The sequence below is a fragment of the Oncorhynchus clarkii genome, unplaced genomic scaffold (genome assembly GCF_045791955.1).
Source record: "Oncorhynchus clarkii lewisi isolate Uvic-CL-2024 unplaced genomic scaffold, UVic_Ocla_1.0 unplaced_contig_2975_pilon_pilon, whole genome shotgun sequence".
NCBI lineage: Eukaryota > Metazoa > Chordata > Actinopteri > Salmoniformes > Salmonidae > Oncorhynchus > Oncorhynchus clarkii.
Window position 1 is genome coordinate 356,177 of NW_027257945.1, and position 23,281 is coordinate 379,457.

General features: G+C 46.3%; 1 protein-coding gene across 4 annotated transcripts in view; it reads right to left on the minus strand.

Annotated features, from left to right (window-relative positions):
• The window catches only part of LOC139394152 (attractin-like), a 251,525-nt gene extending 241,461 nt beyond the window's left edge, over positions 1-10,064 (minus strand). For all 4 annotated transcript variants that reach the window (XM_071142189.1, XM_071142187.1, XM_071142186.1 and 1 more), the window contains exon 1: positions 9,597-10,064. In XM_071142189.1, the coding sequence (XP_070998290.1) occupies positions 9,597-9,871 (275 nt within the window). In that variant the 5' untranslated portion in view covers positions 9,872-10,064. The remainder of the gene's footprint in view (positions 1-9,596) is intronic.
• Positions 10,065-23,281: the final 13,217 nt, after the last annotated feature.

Here is a 23,281-nt window from a genome sequence, read left to right on the forward strand (position 1 = left end):
CTGTATCACCGCCTGGTATGGCAACTGCACCGCCCTCAACCGTAAGGCTCTCCAGAGGGTAGTGAGGTCTGCACAACGCATCACCGGGGGCAAACTACCTGCCCTCCAGGACACCTACATCACCCGATGTCACAGGAAGGCCATAAAGATCATCAAGGACATCAACCACCCGAGCCACTGCCTGTTCACCCCGCTATCATCCAGAAGGCGAGGTTAGTACAGGTGCATCAAAGCTGGGACCGAGAGACTGAAAAACAGCTTCTATCTCAAGGCCATCAGACTGTTAAACAGCCACCACTAACACTGAGTGGCTGCTGCCAACACACTGACACTGACTCAACTCCAGCCACTTTAATAATGGGAATTGATGGGAAATGATGTAAATATATCACTAGCCACTTTAAACAATGCTACCTTATATAATGTTACTTACCCTACATTATTCATCTCATATGCATACGTATATACTGTACTCTATATCATCGACTGTATCCTTATGTAATACATGTATCACTAGCCACTTTAAACTATGCCACTTTGTTTACATACTCATCTCATTTGTACATACTGTACTCGATACCATCTACTGTATCTTGCCTATGCTGCTCTGTACCATCACTCATTCATATATCCTTATGTACATATTCTTTATCCCCTTACACTGTGTACAAGACAGTAGTTTTGGAATTGTTAGTTAGATTACTTGTTATTACTGCATTGTCGGAACTAGAAGCACAAGCATTTCGCTACACTCGCATTAACATCTGCTAACCATGTGTATGTGACAAATAAAATTTGATTTGATTTGATTTGATTTTGAGGATACACGCGAATGTGCACACAGCACTAGGATACACGCGAATGTGCCCAAAGCACTAGGATACACGCGAATGTGCACAAAGCACTAGGATACACGCGAATGTGCACAAAGCACTAGGATACACGCGAATGTGCACACAGCACTAGGATACACGCGAATGTGCACACAGCACTAGGATACACGCGAATGTGCACAAAGCACTAGGATACACGCGAATGTGCCCAAAGCACTAGGATACACGCGAATGTGCCCAAAGCACTAGGATACACGCGAATGTGCATTTGTCTTCCGAACTATGAAAGAAAGTTGAAAACCACTAGAAAGAAACAGGCTACTAGTTTAAATGGATGGGGTCAGATTCTGGCTACTAGTTTAAATGGACAGGGTCAGATTCTGGCTACTAGTTTAAATGGACAGGGTCAGATTCTGGCTACTAGTTTAAATGGACAGGGTCAGATTCTGGCTACTAGTTTAAATGGACAGGGTCAGATTCTGGCTACTAGTTTAAATGGACAGGGTCAGATTCTGGCTACTAGTTTAAATGGACAGGGTCAGATTCTGGCTACTAGTTTAAATGGATAGGGTCAGATTCTGGCTACTAGTTTAAATGGATAGGGTCAGATTCTGGCTACTAGTTTAAATGGACAGGGTCAGATTCTGGCTACTAGTTTAAATGGATAGGGTCAGATTCTGGCTACTAGTTTAAATGGATAGGGTCAGATTCTGGCTACTAGTTTAAATGGATAGGGTCAGATTCTTGGTTACTAGTTTAAATGGATAGGGTCAGATTCTGGCTACTTTGAAGCAAGGTAAAACATGCCACATAATATGTCGTAAAACATTCAGGTTTCAAACCATTAAAGTTGTAGACAGTCATCCACCTATAAGTTTACAAAATGCACACTGCCTCCAGCTGGTGAAACCTGCCTTCTGTTGCCTATGCATTTGAATGGTGAATGGGAAGCGTGCTTCAATTACCATGTTGAGAAATAAAATAAGCAATTATTTTTTTAAATCGTGGCCATAAAACAATTAACACGAGATAGCATTTAGAATTGAGTAATGATTGGTCTTCTGTCTGACAGATGTTCCACTCCGAGGCACTGTATCTGTATTCCGTACATGTGTGGTAAAATAGATAAATATACACACGCGCCAATTTAATTCCACTAAATTATGCAAATGACCAATAAGCATGACCAGCCAAATGTGTTTCCATCCACTGGTATGTTATTAATTAATAGGCTAAAATTATTTAATTCATAATGGGAATTTTTTTTTTTAGTCTCAATGGTGCCAATTTATCATCAGATTTTCAACAACAAAAAATTCAGCCAAAAGCCAACTATTAAGTACTGATGAACCCCTGGGCTTATGGTATCGGGGGGTACACAGAATGGAACCCCTGGTTTTATGGTATCTGGGGGGGGTATGCAGAATGGAACCCTGGTCTTATGGTATCGGGGGGTACGCAGAATAGAACCCCTGGTCTTACGGTATCTGGGGGTATGCAGAATGGAACCATGGTCTTACGGTATCTGGGGGGTATGCAGAATGGAACCCTGGTCTTGCGGTATCTGGGGGTATGCAGAAGGGAACCCCTGGTCTTACGGTATGCAGCATGGAACCCCTGGTCTTATGGTATCGGGGGGTATGCAGAATGGAACCCTGGTCTTACGGTATGCAGAATGGAACCCCTGGTCTTACGGTATCTGGGTGTATGCAGAATGGAACCCTGGTCTTACGGTATCTGGGGGGTATGCAGAATGGAACCCTGGTCTTACGGTATCTGGGGGTATGCAGAATGGAACCCCTGGTCTTATGGTACGCAGAATGGAACCCCTGGTCTTATGGTATCTGGGGGGTATGCAGAATGGAACCCTGGTCTTGCGGTATCTGGGGGTATGCAGAATGGAACCCCTGGTCTTACGGTATGCAGAATGGAACCCCTGGTCTTACGGTATCTGGGGGTATGCAGAATGGAACCCCTGGTCTTACAGTATGCAGAATGGGACCCCTGGTCTTATGGTATCGGGGGGTATGCAGAATGGAACCCTGGTCTTACGGTATGCAGAATGGAACCCCTGGTCTTACGGTATCTGGGTGTATGCAGAATGGAACCCCGGTCTTACGGTATCTGGGGGGTATGCAGAATGGAACCCTGGTCTTACGGTATCTGGGGGTATGCAGAATGGAACCCCTGGTCTTATGGTACGCAGAATGGAACCCCTGGTCTTATGGTATCTGGGGGGTATGCAGAATGGAACCCTGGTCTTATGGTATGCAGAATGGAACCCTGGTCTTACGGTATCTTGGGGGTATGCAGAATGGAACTCTGGTCTTACGGTATCTGGGGGGTATGCAGAATGGAACCCCTGGTCTTATGGTACGCAGAATGGAACCCCTGGTCTTACGGTATGCAGAATGGAACCCCTGGTCTTACGGTATCGGGGGGTATGCAGAATGGAACCCCATGTCTTATGGTATCTGGGGGGTATGCAGAATGGAACCCCTGGTCTTACGGTATCTGGGGGTACGCAGAACGGAACCCCTGGTCTTACGGTATGCAGAATGGAACCCCTGGTCTTATGGTATCGGGGGGTATGCAGAATGGAACCCCTGGTCTTACGGTATGCAAAATGGAACCCTGGTCTTACAGTATCTGGGGGGTATGCAGAATGGAACCCTGGTATTACGGTATCTGGGGGGTATGCAGAATGGAACCCTGGTCTTACGGTATCTGGGGGTATGCAGAATGGAACCCCTGGTCTTATGGTACGCAGAATGGAACCCCTGGTCTTATGGTATCTGGGGGGTATGCAGAATGGAACCCTGGTCTTATGGTATGCAGAATGGAACCCTGGTCTTACGGTATCTTGGGGGTATGCAGAATGGAACCCTGGTCTTACGGTATCTGGGGGGTATGCAGATTGGAACCCCTGGTCTTATGGTACGCAGAATGGAACCCCTGGTCTTATGGTATGCAGAATGGAACCCCTGGTCTTACGGTATCGGGGGGTATGCAGAATGGAACCCCATGTCTTATGGTATCTGGGGGGTATGCAGAATGGAACCCCTGGTCTTACGGTATCTGGGGGTACGCAGAACGGAACCCCTGGTCTTACGGTATGCAGAATGGAACCCCTGGTCTTATGGTATCGGGGGGTATGCAGAATGGAACCCCTGGTCTTACGGTATGCAAAATGGAACCCTGGTCTTACGGTATCTGGGGGGTATGCAGAATGGAACCCTGGTCTTACGGTATCTGGGGGGTATGCAGAATGGAACCCTGGTCTTACGGTATCTGGGGGTATGCAGAATGGAACCCCTGGTCTTACGGGATGCAGAATGGAACCCCTGGTCTTACGGTATCTGGGGGTATGCAGAATGGAACCCCTGGTCTTATGGTATCTGGGGGGTACGCAGAATGTAACCCCTGGTCTTATGGTACGCAGAATGGAACCCCTGGTCTTATGGTATCTGGGGGGTATGCAGAATGGAACCCTGGTCTTATGGTATGCAAAATGGAACCCCTGGTCTTATGGTATCGGGGGGTACACAGAATGGAACCCCTGGTCTTACGGTATCTGGGGGGTATGCAGAATGGAACCCTGGTCTTACGGTATCTGGGGGGTATGCAGAATGGAATCCTGGTCTTACGGTATCTGGGGGGTATGCAGAATGGAACCCCATGTCTTATGGTATCTGGGGGGTATGCAGAATGGAACCCCTGGTCTTACGGTATCTGGGGGTACGCAGAACGGAACCCCTGGTCTTATGGTATGCAGAATGGAACCCCTGGTCTTATGGTATTGGGGGGTATGCAAAATGGAACCCTGGTCTTACGGTATCTGGGGGGTATGCAGGATGGAACCCCTGGTCTTACGGTATCTGGGGGGCATGCAGAATGGAACCCCTGGTCTTACGGCATCTGGGGGTACGCAGAATGGAACCCCTGGTCTTACGGCATGCAAAATGGAACCCTGGTCTTACGGTATCTGGGGGTATGCAGAATGGAACCGTGGTTTAGTGGTATCGGGGGGTACGCAGAACGGAACCGTGGTTTAGTGGTATCGGGGGGTACGCAGAACGGAACCGTGGTTTAGTGGTATCGGGGGGTATGCAGAACGGAACCCTGGTTTAGTGGTATCGGGACGTACGCAGAACGGAACCCTGGGTTAGGGGTATCGGGACGTACGCAGAACGGAACCCTGGTTTAACGGTATCAGGGGGTACGCAGAACGGAACCCTGGTTTAACGGTATCGGGACACGCAGAACGGAACCCTGGTTTAACGGTATCGGGACGTACGCAGAACGGAACCCTGTTTTAACGGTATCGGGACGTACGCAGAACGGAACCCTGTTTTAACGGTATCGGGACGTACGCAGAACGGAACCCTGGTTTAACGGTATCGGGACGTACGCAGAACGGAACCCTGGTTTAGCGGTATCGGGACGTCCGCAGAACGGAACCCTGGGTTAGCGGTATCGGGACGTACGCAGAACGGAACCCTGGGTTAGCGGTATCGGGACGTACGCAGAACGGAACCCTGGTTTAGCGGTATCGGGGGGTATGCAGGATTGGTCAACTTCAGCAGCTTTATTTCTTGAATGTTTTGGCATTCAGGTCTAAAAAGTATGTTTCTGAGCACTTCTACAAACATGTATGGAAGGTTTCATTAGGCCATTCTGAACAGGGAGGGGGACCAAGGCTGAGCACCGATACAGTGTAACACATTGGGCTGTACCATTAGACCAAGGGGGAGACCAAGGCAGAGTCAAAACAACTGGGCAGTACAGACACATTGGGCTGTACCATTAGAGAGAGATGAACACAAGGCCTGTATTCATAACATCAGCACAACATTGTTGCTCAATAACCCTGCCGGAAGACCCATCATAACACATTGATCACATAGAACACTGTCTGGCTACTGTTACTAGGGCGGCTTCCACAGTTCCCGTCATATCAAACATCTGTACGGGGGGACGTGGTAAATAGCTGGTGATATGGGGGTCGTGGTAACTAGCTGGTGAAGGGTGGGGGGGGTTGTGGTAACTAGCTGGTGAAGGGGGGGTCGTGGTAACTAGCTGGTGAAGAGGGGGACGTGGTAACTAGCTGGTGAAGGGTGGGGGGAGTTGTGGTAACTAGCTGGTGAAGGGTGGGGGCGGGACATGGTAACTAGCTGGTGAAGGGGGGGGGCGTGGTAACTAGCTGGTGAAGGGGGTGGACGTGGAAACTAGCTGGTGAAGGGGGGGGCGTGGTAACTAGCTGGAGCAGGCCTCCGTTACCATAGACAGTCAGCTAGCCCCCGTTACCATAGACAGTCAGCTAGCCTCCGTTACCATAGACAGTCAGCTAGCCTCCGTTACCATAGACAGTCAGCTAGCCTCCGTTACCATATAGACAGTCAGCTAGCCTCCGTTACCATAGACAGTCAGCTAGCCTCCGTTACCATAGACAGTCAGCTAGCCTCCGTTACCATAGACAGTCAGCTAGCCCCCGTTACCATAGACAGTCAGCTAGCCCCCGTTACCATAGACAGTCAGCTAGCCTCCGTTACCATAGACAGTCAGCTAGCCTCCGTTACCATAGACAGTCAGCTAGCCTCCGTTACCATAGACAGTCAGCTAGCCTCCGTTACCATAGACAGTCAGCTAGCCCCCGTTACCATAGACAGTCAGCTAGCCTCCGTTACCATAGACAGTCAGCTAGCCTCCGTTACCATAGACAGTCAGCTAGCCTCCGTTACCATAGACAGTCAGCTAGCCTCCGTTACCATAGACAGTCAGCTAGCCCCCGTTACCATAGACAGTCAGCTAGCCCCCGTTACCATAGACAGTCAGCTAGCCCCCGTTACCATAGACAGTCAGCTAGCCCCCGTTACCATAGACAGTCAGCTAGCCTCCGCTACCATAGACAGTCAGCTAGCCCCCGTTACCATAGACAGTCAGCTAGCCCCCGTTACCATAGACAGTCAGCTAGCCTCCGCTACCATAGACAGTCAGCTAGCCTCCGTTACCATAGACAGTCAGCTAGCCTCCGTTACCATAGACAGTCAGCTAGCCTCCGTTACCATAGACAGTCAGCTAGCCCCCGTTACCATAGACAGTCAGCTAGCCTCCGTTACCATAGACAGTCAGCTAGCCTCCGCTACCATAGACAGTCAGCTAGCCTCCGCTACCATAGACAGTCAGCTAGCCTCCGTTACCATAGACAGTCAGCTAGCCTCCGTTACCATAGACAGTCAGCTAGCCTCCGTTACCATAGACAGTCAGCTAGCCTCCGTTACCATAGACAGTCAGCTAGCCTCCGTTACCATAGACAGTCAGCTAGCCTCTGGGTCATTCGACCTCAAAGGACACAAGAAAAAGGCTGGACATCCACCATGTGAGATTGCTCTAAATTAATTTATATTAGAAACAGACAGGCCTAAAATTATCATTCCGGCAACATTATTTTGTTGAAATATAATTTGATCTGAGAAATTAGGCTAATAGATTGCACACAAATTTGCCCTTTTAATTCATATAATATTGAATAAATATCTGATTTAGACCCAACTCTATTTTAACAATGACCGCATTTCCATGTGAGTAAAGTCATACCGTATGCATTTATTTTTTAATCACGAAGTTTCAGTACAATTTTTAAAAGCCAACAGATCATTTTGTTCGCTCGACATGGTGGGATCTTTTTGTGAAATGCCGATGGAAACACCTTGATGCGCTAATATCGATACAATTACCTATCATATCTAAGTAAACTAGGAATCGCGGTGTGTGTGGTCCTCCCACTACGACTCAGGAAGCCATGCAGTTTATGAGGCTACAGATGAAATAAGTTATGATGAACGTCACAGGGTAGTGAAAGTGCACGGCCTGAGCTTGATGCTCCTTTCCAATAGATGTCGAGGGTATTATACTGGTGACGCAATTGATGACTGATGCTCGACTTTCGTTGACATATGAAAGCATTCTGGAGCTCATCCATCATCATCATCATCATGTAGCCTGCACACAGAGCCGTACTGCATCTGAGAGCTCTGTTCGCAGAAGAGCTCGTGGCAAGATCAGGGTCACGTCTTCTATTTACCGTAACAGTTTGTGACAAATCTTTTCGGTACAGTTGAAAATGCACATTAAAAACATTAGTTTTTTTTTATTTAATACATGAAAACTTTAGCAAAATAGTACATTTTACGCCATCACACACTGATTTTTGATCTGCAACAAGTCAATTGGGTGGAAACATCTCTGGTGGGGAAATTTGCATATTATTTTAGAATACATGCATGAAAATATGTCACCATGGAAACCTCGCTAATGAGTAAGAAACCCAAAGAAGTTGTCAAAAGCCATCCAAGGACTCCCCACACCACCCCGACAACGAGGAGATAGTACCTGTTCTCTATGTCTGACTGGTAGTATGGAGCTGCTGCTCAGAGTATTGTTTCTGCATCCTATGTAATGTATTCTCAGTGATGCCTCCCCTCCTCCCTGTCCAGAGAAATCAGTCATTTAAGTTGTTGGGGCAGCAGGTAGCCTAGTGGTTAGAGTGTTGGGCCAGTAACCAGCAGGTAGTCTAGTGGTTAGAGTGTTGGGCCAGTAACCAGCAGGTAGTCTAGTGGTTAGAGTGTTGGGCCAGTAACCAGCAGGTAGTCTAGTGGTTAGAGTGTTGGGCCAGTAACCAGCAGGTAGTCTAGTGGTTAGCGTGTTGGGCCAGTAACCAGCAGGTAGCCTAGTGGTTAGAGTGTTGGGCCAGTAACCAGCAGGTAGTCTAGTGGTTAGAGTGTTGGGCCAGTAACCAGCAGGTAGCCTAGTGGTTAGCGTGTTGGGCCAGTAACCAGCAGGTAGTCTAGTGGTTAGAGCGTTGGACTAGTAACCGAAAGGTTGCTAGATTGAATCCCTGAGCTGACAAGGTAAAAAAATCTGTCGTTCTTCCCCTGAACAAGGCAGTTAACCCACTGTTCCTAGGCTGTCATTGAAAATAAGAATTTGTTCTTAACTGACTAGTTAAATAAAATCATGTCCCATTCTACATCCTGATATTACTGTAACGCCCCTGGGTTTATCAACACGGAAATTGACTCGATAGCAAGCCGGACTTCGGGCTAGAAGGTCGAGGGTTCTAGACCTGCTCCCTGCCTGTTGCATTACATTACTATGACCACTAGATGGTGCTGTTCGTGCTATTAGGTGATTGTATGACACTATGGGTTTAATTGCCCACTGTTTCAAATGTTAACTTTTTATAATTTGTGTCACCAATCCAATGCAAGTCAATGGTACCTATATTAGCATTTCCACGCTTCAAGTCTAACTCACTCTAAAGTATCAACAAATGGATTCAATAATGTTACTTATAGATGATTTGGATTAGGTTGTGAATGATTTTAATCTCGTTCTCCGTTTACATCTTTCCGGTGGCTACGATACCGTCAGGAAGTTGGGTTTATATAGGTACCATTGATATGCATTGGATTTGTGACACAAATGCTAAAAAGTTTGCATTTGAGACAGTGTCCATGTAAACAAAACTCCTACAGTAGACGCCTTCGTACATTTGTGTGTAATGTCATGGAACTGAGTCATGATCAAGGACTAGCTGTGAGAGAGAGACAGAAAGAGAGAGATGGGGACGTCTCATCTGCAGAAGAAGAAGTGGGAGGTGGAATAGAGAAGTGGGACCGATGTAGCTAGATCATTCAAACAATAAGGATAGGTAGTCAATATACAGTACAGTACAGCACAGTCGTAGGCAGCGATTCTCACCTGAACCTTCCTCCGCAGTGTTGGCATTGGTCCCCGATCCAGCCGGGGCTGCACACACAGTTGCCCGTTACCGTGTTGCATTGCCCATTCATGCACGGTTTGTCGCATTCTTTCGCCTCGGTGACAGCGGGAAGTCCAAAGAGCAGCCCGAACACGGAGAAAAGGAGCAGTGTTTGGAGCATCGAGCCCCGGCCACCAACCTCCACCAGCCCGCTGGTCAGGCTCCGGCTGCGGCCAGCATCACAGCAGGCCCTCCGCCATATCGCCCCGTCCATTCTCCTAACGTCTACTGCCTGAAACAAGTCCGCGCCACCAGTCCACTCCTGGTCGTATCTGGATGCGACCGGCTTGGTTTTCAAGCTCTGTGGTAATTCGGGAGGGACACCGTTGTTGATAGAATGATTTCTATCTCCTTGTTGTGAATGATTCTAATCTCGTTCTCCGTTTACATCTTTCCGGTGGCTACGATACCACCACCGCATATTGACATCAGGAAATGGGGTTTATTACACACGGAAATGCGTAATGACTAACAGATGGCGCGGGGACTTGAATTTTATTATGGGAATACAATTCCAATTGAATTTGTTCCAGTAAGTTTATGATCAGTTTTATCTAACACATTATTTAATGCCTTCTTACACGTTATAAATATGTTTTTAATTGAATTGCATTAAGGTTTATTTAGGGTGACCGCATTTAAAGTGTTGAGTGCTGAAGCGCACAGGGCATAAACATCGTCTGTCCTCGGTTGTAACACTCACTACCGATTTCCAAACTGCTTCTGGAAGCAAAGGCAGCACAACAACTGATCATCGGGAGCTTCATGAAATTGGTTTCCGTGGCCGAGCAACTTTACACCACCCTAAAATCAACATATGCAATGCCAGCTTTGGCTGGAGTGGTGTACAGCTCGCTGCCATTGGATTCAGGAGCAGTGGAAACGCATTCTCTGGAGTGATGAATCACGCTTCACCATCTGGCTAATCTGGTTTTGGCAGATGCCAGCATGACACTGCCCCTGTGCACAAAGCGAGGTCCAGGAGGAGGAGAAATGGTCTGGGGATGTTTTTCATGGTTCGGCCCCAATGACCCCATTCACAAAGTGAGGTCCATACAGAAATGGTTTGTCGAGATCGGTGTGGAAGAACTTGACTGGCCTGCACAGAGCCCTGACCTCCACCCCATCGAACACCTTTGGGATGAATTGGAACGCAGACTGCGAGCCCGACCTCACTAATACTCTTGTGGCTGAATGGAAGCAAGTCCCTGCAGCAATGTTCCAACATCTAGTGGAAAGCCTTCCCAGAAGAGTGGAGGCTGTTATAGCAGCAATGTTCCAACATCTAGTAGAAAGCCTTCCCAGAAGAGTGGAGGCTGTTATAGCAGCAATGTTCCAACATCTAGTGGAAAGCCTTCCCAGAAGAGTGGAGGCTGTTATAGCAGCAAAGGGGGGGACCAACTCCATTTTAATGCCCATGATTTTGGAATGAGATGTTCGACGAGCAGGTGTCCACATACTTTTGGTTATCTAGTGTATATGTGACCAACAGATATATACCTGCACCTGTACATAGCCCATCTATAATTTAGCCCAAACAACTACCTCTTCCCCTACTGTATTTATTTTGCTCCTTTGCACCCCATTATTTTTATTTCTACTTTGCACATTCTTCCACTGCAAATCAACCATTCCAGTGTTTTACTTGCTATATTGTATTTACTTCGCCACCATGGCCTTTTTTTGCCTTTACCTCCCTTATCTCACCTCATTTGCTCACATCGTATATAGACTTATTTTTCTAATGTATGTTTGTTTTACTCCATGTGTAACTCTGTGTCGTTGTATGTGTCGAAATGCTTTGCTTTATCTTGGCCAGGTCGCAATTGTAAATGAGAACTTGTTCTCAACTTGCCTACCTGGATAAATAAAGGTGAAATAAAAATAAAATAAAAAATATCTATTCCCTGTCATGTGAAATCCATGGATTAGGGCCTAATGAATTTATTTCAATTGACAGATTTCCTTATATGAACTGTAACTCAGTAAAATGTTTGAAATTGTTGCATGTTGCGTTTATATTCTCATTAATCAGAAGTAATTCTATTCAGTTGTCCTCCAGGGCATCGTGGATGAAATGGGAAGAGACATCGACTGGACCAAGTGTTCACGATGTGCTGAGATCCTCCACCTTCTGCACCTATGGACAGGAGAAGGTGAGAGACTACAAGATGTTGGGGGACAGCGCGTAAATCAGCCAACCCTTCCTTTTCACTGTCACGCCCAAACGAGATAATGGTGCCCTGCAATCCTAGAACAAGAATGCCTGTGTGAGTCATGGGAGGGTGGTCATTGAGCAGACATTTGGCCGGATGACATGCAAGTGGAGGGACCTCAAACACCAGAGTAGATGTGGTGGTGAAGACCATTATGGCGCTATGCACGCTGCATATTGGTCCTGCTGACAGGGGTGATGAGTATCCACAGGGTTGCCCAAGGAAGGGGGACGATAACCACTAATGACATTAAGTTCATTAAGTTCAAATTGAAGTTTGATAAGATATTTCCATTCTGTGTTGGATTGAATTAAATGAATGAATGAAATGTTATTTTCATGTCAAATCACCAGTTGTCAACCCATCCCATCACAATATCAACCCTTCACAATATCAACCCATCCCTTCACAATGTCAACCCATCCCTTCACAATGTCAACCCTCCCTTCACAATGTCAACCCATCCCTTCACAATATCAACCCTTCACAATGTCAAGCCATCCCTTCACAATATCAACCCATCCCATCACAATGTCAACCCATCCCATCAATGTCAACCCATCCCATCACAATGTCAACCCATCACAATATCAACCCACCTCTTCACAATGTCAACCCATCCCTTCACAATGTCAACCCATCACAATATCAACCCACCTCTTCACAATGTCAACCCATCCCTTCACAATGTCAACCCATCACAATGTCAACCCATCCCTTCACAATGTCAACCCATCCCATCACAATGTAAACCCATCCCTTCACAATGTCAACCCATCACAATATCAACCCATCACAATGTCAACCCATCCCTTCACAATGTCAACCCATCCCATCACAATGTCAACCCTTCACAATGTCAACCCATCCCTTCACAATGTCAACCCATCCCTTCACAATGTCAACTCATCCCTTCACAATGTCAACCCATCCCTTCACAATATCAACCCATCCCTTCACAATGTCAACCCATCCCATCACAACGTCAACCCATCCCTTCACAACGTCAACCCATCCCTTCACAATGTCAACCCATACCTTGACAATATCAACCCATCACAATGTCAACCCACCTCTTCACAATGTCAACCCATCCCTTCACAATGTCAACCCACCTCTTCACAATGTCAACCCATCCCTTCACAATGTCAACCCATCACAATGTCAACCCATCCCTTCACAATGTCAACCCATCCCTTCACAATGTCAACCCATCCCTTCACAATGTCAACCCATCCCTTCACAATGTCAACCCATCCCTTCACAATGTCAACCCATCCCATCACAATGTCAACCCATCACAATGTCAACCCATCCCATCACAATGTCAACCCATCCCTTCACAATGTCAACCCACCTCTTCACAATGTCAACCCAACCCTTCACAATGTCAACCCATCACAATGTCAACCCATCACAATGTCAACCCATCACAATGTCAACCCATCCCTTCACAATGTCAACCCACCTCTTCACAATGTCAACCCATCCCTTCACAATGTCAACCCACCTCTTCACAATGTCAACCCAACCCTTCACAATGTCAACCCATCACAATGTCAACCCATCCCTTCACAATATCAACCCATCCCTTCACAATGTCAACCCACCTCTTCACAATGTCAACCCAACCCATCACAATGTCAACCCAACCCATCACAATGTCAACCCATCACAATGTCAACCCATCACAATGTCAACCCACCTCTTCACAATGTCAACCCAACCCATCACAATGTCAACCCATCCCATCACAATGTCAACCCATCCCATGACAATGTCAACCCATCACAATGTCAACCCATCCCTTCACAATATCAACCCATCCCTTCACAATGTCAACCCACCTCTTCACAATGTCAACCCAACCCATCACAATGTCAACCCAACCCATCACAATGTCAACCCATCACAATGTCAACCCATCACAATGTCAACCCACCTCTTCACAATGTCAACCCAACCCATCACAATGTCAACCCATCCCATCACAATGTCAACCCATCACAATGTCAACCCATCCCATGACAATATCAACCCATCACAATGTCAACCCATCCCTTCACAATATCAACCCATCACAATATCAACCCACCTCTTCACAATGTCAACCCATCCCTTCACAATGTCAACCCATCACAATATCAACCCACCTCTTCACAATGTCAACCCATCCCTTCACAATGTCAACCCACCTCTTCACAATGTCAACCCAACCCTTCACAATGTCAACCCATCCCTTCACAATGTCAACCCATCCCATCACAATGTCAACCCATCACAATGTCAACCCATCACAATGTCAACCCACCTCTTCACAATGTCAACCCAACCCATCACAATGTCAACCCATCCCATCACAATGTCAACCCATCACAATGTCAACCCATCCCATCACAATGTCAACCCATCACAATATCAACCCACCTCTTCACAATGTCAACCCATCACAATATCAACCCACCTCTTCACAATGTCAACCCATCCCATCACAATGTCAACACATCACAATGTCAACCCATCCCATCACAATATCAACCCACCTCTTCACAATGTCAACCCATCCCTTCACAATGTCAACCCATCACAATATCAACCCACCTCTTCACAATGTCAACCCATCCCTTCACAATGTCAACCCATCACAATATCAACCCACCTCTTCACAATGTCAACCCATCCCTTCACAATGTCAACCCACCTCTTCACAATGTCAACCCATCCCTTCACAATGTCAACCCATCACAATATCAACCCACCTCTTCACAATGTCAACCCATCACAATATCAACCCACCTCTTCACAATGTCAACCCATCCCATCACAATGTCAACCCATCACAATGTCAACCCATCACAATATCAACCCACCTCTTCACAATGTCAACCCATCACAATGTCAACCCATCACAATGTCAACCCATCCCTTCACAATGTCAACCCACCTCTTCACAATGTCAACCCATCCCTTCACAATGTCAACCCACCTCTTCACAATGTCAACCCAACCCTTCACAATGTCAACCCATCCCTTCACAATGTCAACCCATCCCATCACAATGTCAACCCATCACAATGTCAACCCACCTCTTCACAATGTCAACCCAACCCATCACAATGTCAACCCATCCCTTCACAATGTCAACCCATCACAATGTCAACCCACCTCTTCACAATGTCAACCCAACCCATCACAATGTCAACCCATCCCATCACAATGTCAACCCATCACAATGTCAACCCATCCCATGACAATGTCAACCCATCACAATGTCAACCCATCCCTTCACAATATCAACCCATCCCTTCACAATGTCAACCCATCCCTTCACAATGTCAACCCATCACAATGTCAACCCATCCCTTCACAATGTCAACCCATCCCTTCACAATATCAACCCACCTCTTCACAATGTCAACCCAACCCATCACAATGTCAACCCAACCCATCACAATGTCAACCCATCACAATGTCAACCCATCCCATCACAATGTCAACCCATCACAATATCAACCCACCTCTTCACAATGTCAACCCATCCCTTCACAATGTCAACCCATCACAATATCAACCCACCTCTTCACAATGTCAACCCATCCCTTCACAATGTCAACCCACCTCTTCACAATGTCAACCCAACCCTTCACAATGTCAACCCATCCCTTCACAATGTCAACCCATCCCATCACAATGTCAACCCATCACAATGTCAACCCATCACAATGTCAACCCACCTCTTCACAATGTCAACCCAACCCATCACAAAGTCAACCCATCCCATCACAATGTCAACCCATCACAATGTCAACCCATCCCATCACAATGTCAACCCATCACAATGTCAACCCATCCCATCACAATGTCAACCCATCACAATATCAACCCACCTCTTCACAATGTCAACCCATCACAATATCAACCCACCTCTTCACAATGTCAACCCATCCCATCACAATGTCAACACATCACAATGTCAACCCATCCCATCACAATATCAACCCACCTCATCACAATGTCAACCCATCCCTTCACAATGTCAACCCATCACAATATCAACCCACCTCTTCACAATGTCAACCCATCCCATCACAATGTCAACCCACCTCTTCACAATGTCAACCCATCACAATATCAACCCACCTCTTCACAATGTCAACCCATCCCATCACAATGTCAACCCACCTCTTCACAATGTCAACCCATCACAATATCAACCCACCTCTTCACAATGTCAACCCATCCCTTCACAACGTCAACCCATCCCTTCACAACGTCAACCCATCCCTTCACAATGTCAACCCATCACAATGTCAACCCACCTCTTCACAATGTCAACCCAACCCATCACAATGTCAACCCATCCCATCACAATGTCAACCCATCACAATGTCAACCCATCCCATGACAATGTCAACCCATCACAATGTCAACCCATCCCTTCACAATATCAACCCATCCCTTCACAATGTCAACCCATCCCTTCACAATGTCAACCCATCACAATGTCAACCCATCCCTTCACAATGTCAACCCATCCCTTCACAATATCAACCCACCTCTTCACAATGTCAACCCAACCCATCACAATGTCAACCCAACCCATCACAATGTCAACCCATCACAATGTCAACCCATCCCATCACAATGTCAACCCATCACAATATCAACCCACCTCTTCACAATGTCAACCCATCCCTTCACAATGTCAACCCATCACAATATCAACCCACCTCTTCACAATGTCAACCCATCCCTTCACAATGTCAACCCACCTCTTCACAATGTCAACCCAACCCTTCACAATGTCAACCCATCCCTTCACAATGTCAACCCATCCCATCACAATGTCAACCCATCACAATGTCAACCCATCACAATGTCAACCCACCTCTTCACAATGTCAACCCAACCCATCACAATGTCAACCCATCCCATCACAATGTCAACCCATCACAATGTCAACCCATCCCATCACAATGTCAACCCATCACAATGTCAACCCATCCCATCACAATGTCAACCCATCACAATATCAACCCACCTCTTCACAATGTCAACCCATCACAATATCAACCCACCTCTTCACAATGTCAACCCATCCCATCACAATGTCAACACATCACAATGTCAACCCATCCCATCACAATATCAACCCACCTCTTCACAATGTCAACCCATCCCTTCACAATGTCAACCCATCACAATATCAACCCACCTCTTCACAATGTCAACCCATCCCATCACAATGTCAACCCACCTCTTCACAATGTCAACCCATCACAATATCAACCCACCTCTTCACAATGTCAACCCATCCCATCACAATGTCAACCCACCTCTTCACAATGTCAACCCATCACAATATCAACCCACCTCTTCACAATGTCAACCCATCCCATCACAATGTCAACCCATCACAATGTCAACCCATCCCATCACAATGTCAACCCATCACAATGTCAACCCATCACAATGTCAACCCATCACAATGTCAACCCATCACAATGTCAACCCATCCCTTCACAACATCATGTGATTTTTATTTTATATATTTTTTAATTTAACTTAGCAAGTCAGTTAAGAACAAATTCTTATTTACAATGACAGCCTACCAGGAAACAGTGGGTTAACTGCCTCGTTCGACACACACTTTACTTTGCCCAGTTAAATGTACTTGACTCATTTGAAATTAACATACATACACAATCATTTTCGTAGAGATAACATTTTATTTTCCTGTTTCATATTACAGCATTATGTTCACCTTGGTCATGAAACCCATAACCAACATAACTGAAAGGGACAATCTGCAGTTGCTACATTCATTTTAGGACTTTTTAAATGGAACGATAAGTACCCACTGATTCTTGAAGAATATAACTTCTAAATGCCTCATTGAGCTTAGTTCAACTGTCGTACCCCATCAGAACCCAACATATAAACTTGTTTTACTGCAATGTTTGGTAACAACATACATTTAAAAAGGTACTTGTCTTGGACTGAAATAGGTTATGGTACTCATTTTGGGTACCAGTACTGTTTACATTTAGCTGCAGGAGCTCCACAATAGTTTTGAGCTCAAATTCTATAAAAGGAACACGAGCTCATGCAGTAGAAAATCTGAGGTGTCGGTACTCAGCTCCGGTGAGCTACTGTCCATGTCAAGCATTTAATGTAAACAAACACTGTATAGCTTCAAAACTTAAATACTATCAAAATATCACCTGGGGTGGCAGGTAGCCTAGTGGTTAGAGTGTTGGTCCAGTAACCAAAAGGTTGCTGGATCGAATCCCTGAGCTGACAAGGTGGTAAACATGTGTTGTTCTGCCCCTGAACAAGGCAGTTAACCCACTGTTTCCTGGTAGGCTTTCATTGTAAATAAGAATTTGTTCTTAACTGACTTGCTAAGTTAAAATACAGTATAAAAATCACATAATGTTGTGGAAAGACTGCTGTGAGGATATCATCTGGTTGAGCATCTCTTGATGTCTGGCTGGTGTCTTCAGAGTTCCTCAAGAACCACAGAAGAGGGTTGTTGTCTGCCCTCTGCCTGCGAAGGGGTTGGTAGACTGCCTGGTTGGCACTGTTGACGGGGCCTCATTGGTGGGCTGTGAATTCCCAAAGCTTCTGGTCTCCTGATCTCCATGCTGCTGTGCTGATAACTGGATAATCTATTTCATGGTTCCATTTCATTAAAATACTGAGAACAGATTCTCCCTGTCGTACTGTTATTGTCTTTTGATGAGCTTCCTCAAGGGTGGACCATTTCCTGGCTACGTTATCTGGGTCAAAGGTCTCTGTATTGGGTGGACAGCTTGGCAGCCACATCCAAACAAAGTCGTTTAGTTTCCCCCTTAACTGTCTTCACACTGGCATTCTTTTCTGCAAGGCTTTTTGGCAAATCTCTGCCACCCGCTTCTAAATTATTCCACATTAAATCAATACGATTTTTATTTTTATTTATTTAACTAGGGAAGTCAGTTAAGAACAAATTCTTATTTAAATTGACAGCCAACCCCGGCCAAACCTGGACGATGCTGGGCCAATTGTGCGCCGCCCTATTGGACTCCCAATCACGGCCAGATGTGATGCAGCCTGGATTCGAACCAGGGACTGTAGTGACACCTCTTGCACTGAGATGCGGTGAATGTTGCAAGAAAGAGGATTAGCTCTCAACTGAACAGAGTGTTCAATAATCAGCAGGGAGATTGTGCTTGTGGAAGTCTGGACTGTCTCTCTTGGCTGGTTAGCAGGGAGGCTGGACTGTCTCTCTTGGCTGGTTAGCAGGAAGCCTGGACTGTCTCTCTTGGCTGGTTTGCAGGAAGCCTGGACTGTCTCTCTTGGCTGGTTAGCAGGAAGGCTGGACTGCCTCTCTTGGCTGGTTAGCAGGAAGGCTGTACTGTCTCTCTTGACTGGCTAGCAGGGAGGCTGGACTGTCTCTCTTGGCTGGTTATCAGGGAGGCTGGACTGTCTCTCTTGGCTGGTTAGCAGGAAGGCTGGACTGTCTCTCTTGGCTGGTTAGCAGGGAGGCTGGACTGTCTCTCTTGGCTGGTTAGCAGGAAGGCTGGACTGTCTCTCTTGACTGGTTAGCAGGAAGGCTGGACTGTCTCTCTTGGCTGGTTAGCAGGGAGGCTGGACTGTCTCTCTTGGCTGGCTAGCAGGAAGCCTGGACTGTCTCTCTTGGCTGGTTAGCAGGGAGGCTGGACTGTCTCTCTTGGCTGGTTAGCAGGGAGGCTGGACTGTCTCTCTTGGCTGGTTATCAGGGAGGCTGGACTGTCTCTCTTGGCTGGTTAGCAGGAAGGCTGGACTGTCTCTCTTGGCTGGTTAGCAGGGAGGCTGGACTGTCTCTCTTGGCTGGTTAGCAGGAAGGCTGGACTGTCTCTCTTGACTGGTTAGCAGGAAGGCTGGACTGTCTCTCTTGGCTGGTTAGCAGGAAGGCTGGACTGTCTCTCTTGGCTGGTTAGCAGGAAGGCTGGACTGCCTCTCTTGGCTGGTTAGCAGGAAGGCTGTACTGTCTCTCTTGGCTGGCTAGCAGGAAGGCTGGACTGTCTCTCTTGGCTGGTTAGCAGGGAGGCTGGACTGTCTCTCTTGGCTGGTTAGCAGGAAGGCTGGACTGTCTCTCTTGGCTGGTTAGCAGGAAGGCTGTACTGTCTATCTTGGCTGGCTAGCAGGAAGGCTGGACTGTCTCTCTTGGCTGGTTAGCAGGAAGGCTGGACTGTCTCTCTTGGCTGGCTAGCAGGAAGGCTGGACTGTCTCTCTTGGCTGGTTAGCAGGAAGGCTGGACTGTCTCTCTTGGCTGGTTAGCAGGGAGGCTGGACTGTCTCTCTTGGCTGGTTAGCAGGAAGGCTGAACTGTCTCTCTTGTCTGCTTTGCCACCATGTGTCTCTTCAACCTCACAGCTGGCCTCAAGACCTAGATTAATAATTCAATCTCATCAGTTCATTGTACAATGATAGATGTTAATAGCTGTATAACAGACAAATAATTTGAATATGTAGCTAGAGTTTTTATTATTATTACTAATATTTCACCTTTATTTAACCAGGTAGGCCAGTTGAGAACAAGTTCTCATTTACAACTGCGACCTGGCCAAGATAAATCAAAGCAGTGCGACAAAAACAACAACACAGAGTTACAGATGGAATAAACAAACGTACAGTCAATAATACAGTAGGAAAATCTGTATACAGTGTGTGCAAATGTAGAAGAGTACAGAGGTAAGGCAATAAATAGGCCATAGAGGCAAAATAATGCAAAAGAGCAAAAAAAACAATATGGGGATGAGGTAGTTGGATGGGCTATTTCCAGATGGGCTGTATACAGCTGCAGCGGTTGGTAAGCTGCTCTGACAGCTGATGTTTAAAGTTAGAGAGGGAGATATGTCTCCAACTTCAGTGATTTTTGAAATTCGTATCAGTCATTGGCAGCAGAGAACTGGAAGGAAAGGCGGCCAAAGTAGGTGTTGGCTTTGGGGATGACCAGTGAAAGATACCTGCTGGAGCGCGTGCTATGGGTGGGTGTTGCTATGGTGACCAGTGCCCTGAGATAAGATGGAGCTACCTAGCAAAGATATATAGATGACCTGGAGCCAGTGGGTTTGGCGACGAATATGTAGCGAGGACCAGCCAACGAGAGCATACAGGTCGCAGTGGTGGCTAGAGACATTTTTCAACTTAACAAGCACGTGAACTCTTAAAGTAAACTCTTCATCAAGGAATAAGCTTGTATGATCCACAGCTGGTTAGTATATTTGAGGGGTTCCTTTTTGTTCCCGATCAATGAACAAATTCATGTTCTTGTTTGCATACACTGAAACCCAAGAGCTGCAAGCTTAGGGACATGAGGTTTTTACAATGATAGTTATTAGCTATCTTCAACAGCATCTGCTCTTGCTAGCTAGCATTAGCTAGCACGTTCTACTGTAGTGTCAGAGTAGCTAGCTAGTAAATTATTTTGATCTCAGCCATAGCTTTTATATTTCAGAACTTTACCTAACAATAATCAATCCAAAACAATACGGCCAATATAAATGCATGTTGCGGAAAAAACAGACCAAATATAATGTTCTACAGTTTAAAACAAACTTTTATAATAATCTTACCATAAGTGAAGGGGCCACCATGTTTTCTGTTGAAGTGATGTCAGTGACCTTCAGGTCGGAGAAGGCGGAGCTCTAGAAAGAGTTGGATGACCGTTCAAATACATTTTACCCAGTTGTCTTGAACGCTCCATTACAAAACTCTGTTTTGGATGAGACTGACGTTATGACCAAAACAATCCCATTTTTCAAACAGAAATTTGCTGTAGCACTAATTCCAAAAAGTTTTGGAAAGTTAGGAACAAATATACAACAGGCAGTTAGGGAAGCCAAGGCTAACTTTTTCAAACAGAAATTTGCATCCTGCAACACTAACTCAAAAAAGTTCTGGGACAAAAAGTCCATGGAGAATAAGAGCACCTCCTCCCAGCTGCCCACTGCACTGAAGATAGGAAAAACTGTCACCACTGATAAATCCACTATAATTGAGAATTTCAATAAGCATTTTTCTACGGCTGGCCATGCTTTCCACCTGGCTAACCCTACCTCGGTCAACAGCACTGCACTGCATAGCAACTCGCCCAAGTCTTCCCCATTTCTCCTTCTCCCAAATCCAGTCAGCTGATGTTCTGAAAGAGCTGCAAAATCTGGACCCCGACAAATCAGCCGGGCTAGACAATCTGTACCCTTTCTTTCTAAAAATGATCTGCCGAAATTGTTGCCACCCCTATTTACTAGCCTGTTCAACCTCTCTTTCGTGTCGTCTGAGATTCCCAAAGATTGGAAAGCAGCTGCTGTCATCCCCCTCTTCAAAGGCGGGGGACACTCTTGACCTAAACTGCTACAGACCTATATCTACCCTACCTTGCCTTTCTAAGGTCTTCGAAAGCCAAGTCAACAAACAGATTACCGACCATTTCGAATCTCACCATACCCTCTCTGCTATGCAATCTGGTTTCAGAGCTGGTCATGGGTGCACCTCAGCCACACTCAAGGTCCTAAACGATATCTTAACCGCCATCGATAAGAAACATTACTGTGCAGCCGTATTCATTGATCTGGCCAAGGCTTTCGACTCTGTCAATCACCACATCCTTATTGTCAGACTCGACAGCCTTGGTTTCTCAAATGATTGCCTCGCCTGGTTCACCAACTACTTCTCTGATAGAGTTCAGTGTGTCAAATCGGAGGGTCTGCTGTCCGGAACTCTGGCAGTCTCTATGGGGGTGCCACAGGGTTCAATTCTTGGACCGACTCTCTTCTCTGTATACATCAATGATGTTGCTCTTGCTGCTGGTGAGTCTCTGATCCTCCTCTACGCAGACGACACCATTCTGTATACTTCTGGCCCTTCTTTGGACACTGTGTTAACAACCCTCCAGATGAGCTTCAATGCCATACAACTCTCCTTCCGTGGCCTCCAATTGCTCTTAAATACAAGTAAAACTAAATGCATGCTCTTCAACCGATCGCTACCTGCACCTGCCCACCTGTCCAACATCACTACTCTGGACGGCTCTGACTTAGAATACGTGGACAACTACAAATACCTGGGTGTCTGGTTAGACTGTAAACTCTCCTTCCAGACCCACATAAAACATCTCCAATCCAAAGTTAAATCTAGAATTGGCTTCCTATTTCGCAACAAAGCACCCTTCACTCATGCTGCCAAACATACCCTTGTAAAACTGACCATCCTACCAATCCTCGACTTCGACGATGTCATTTACAAAATAGCCTCCATAACCCTACTCAACAAATTGGATGCAGTCTATCACAGTGCCATCCGTTTTGTCACCAAAGCCCCATATACTACCCACCATTGCGACCTGTACGTTCTCGTTGGCTGGCCCTCGCTTCATACTCGTCG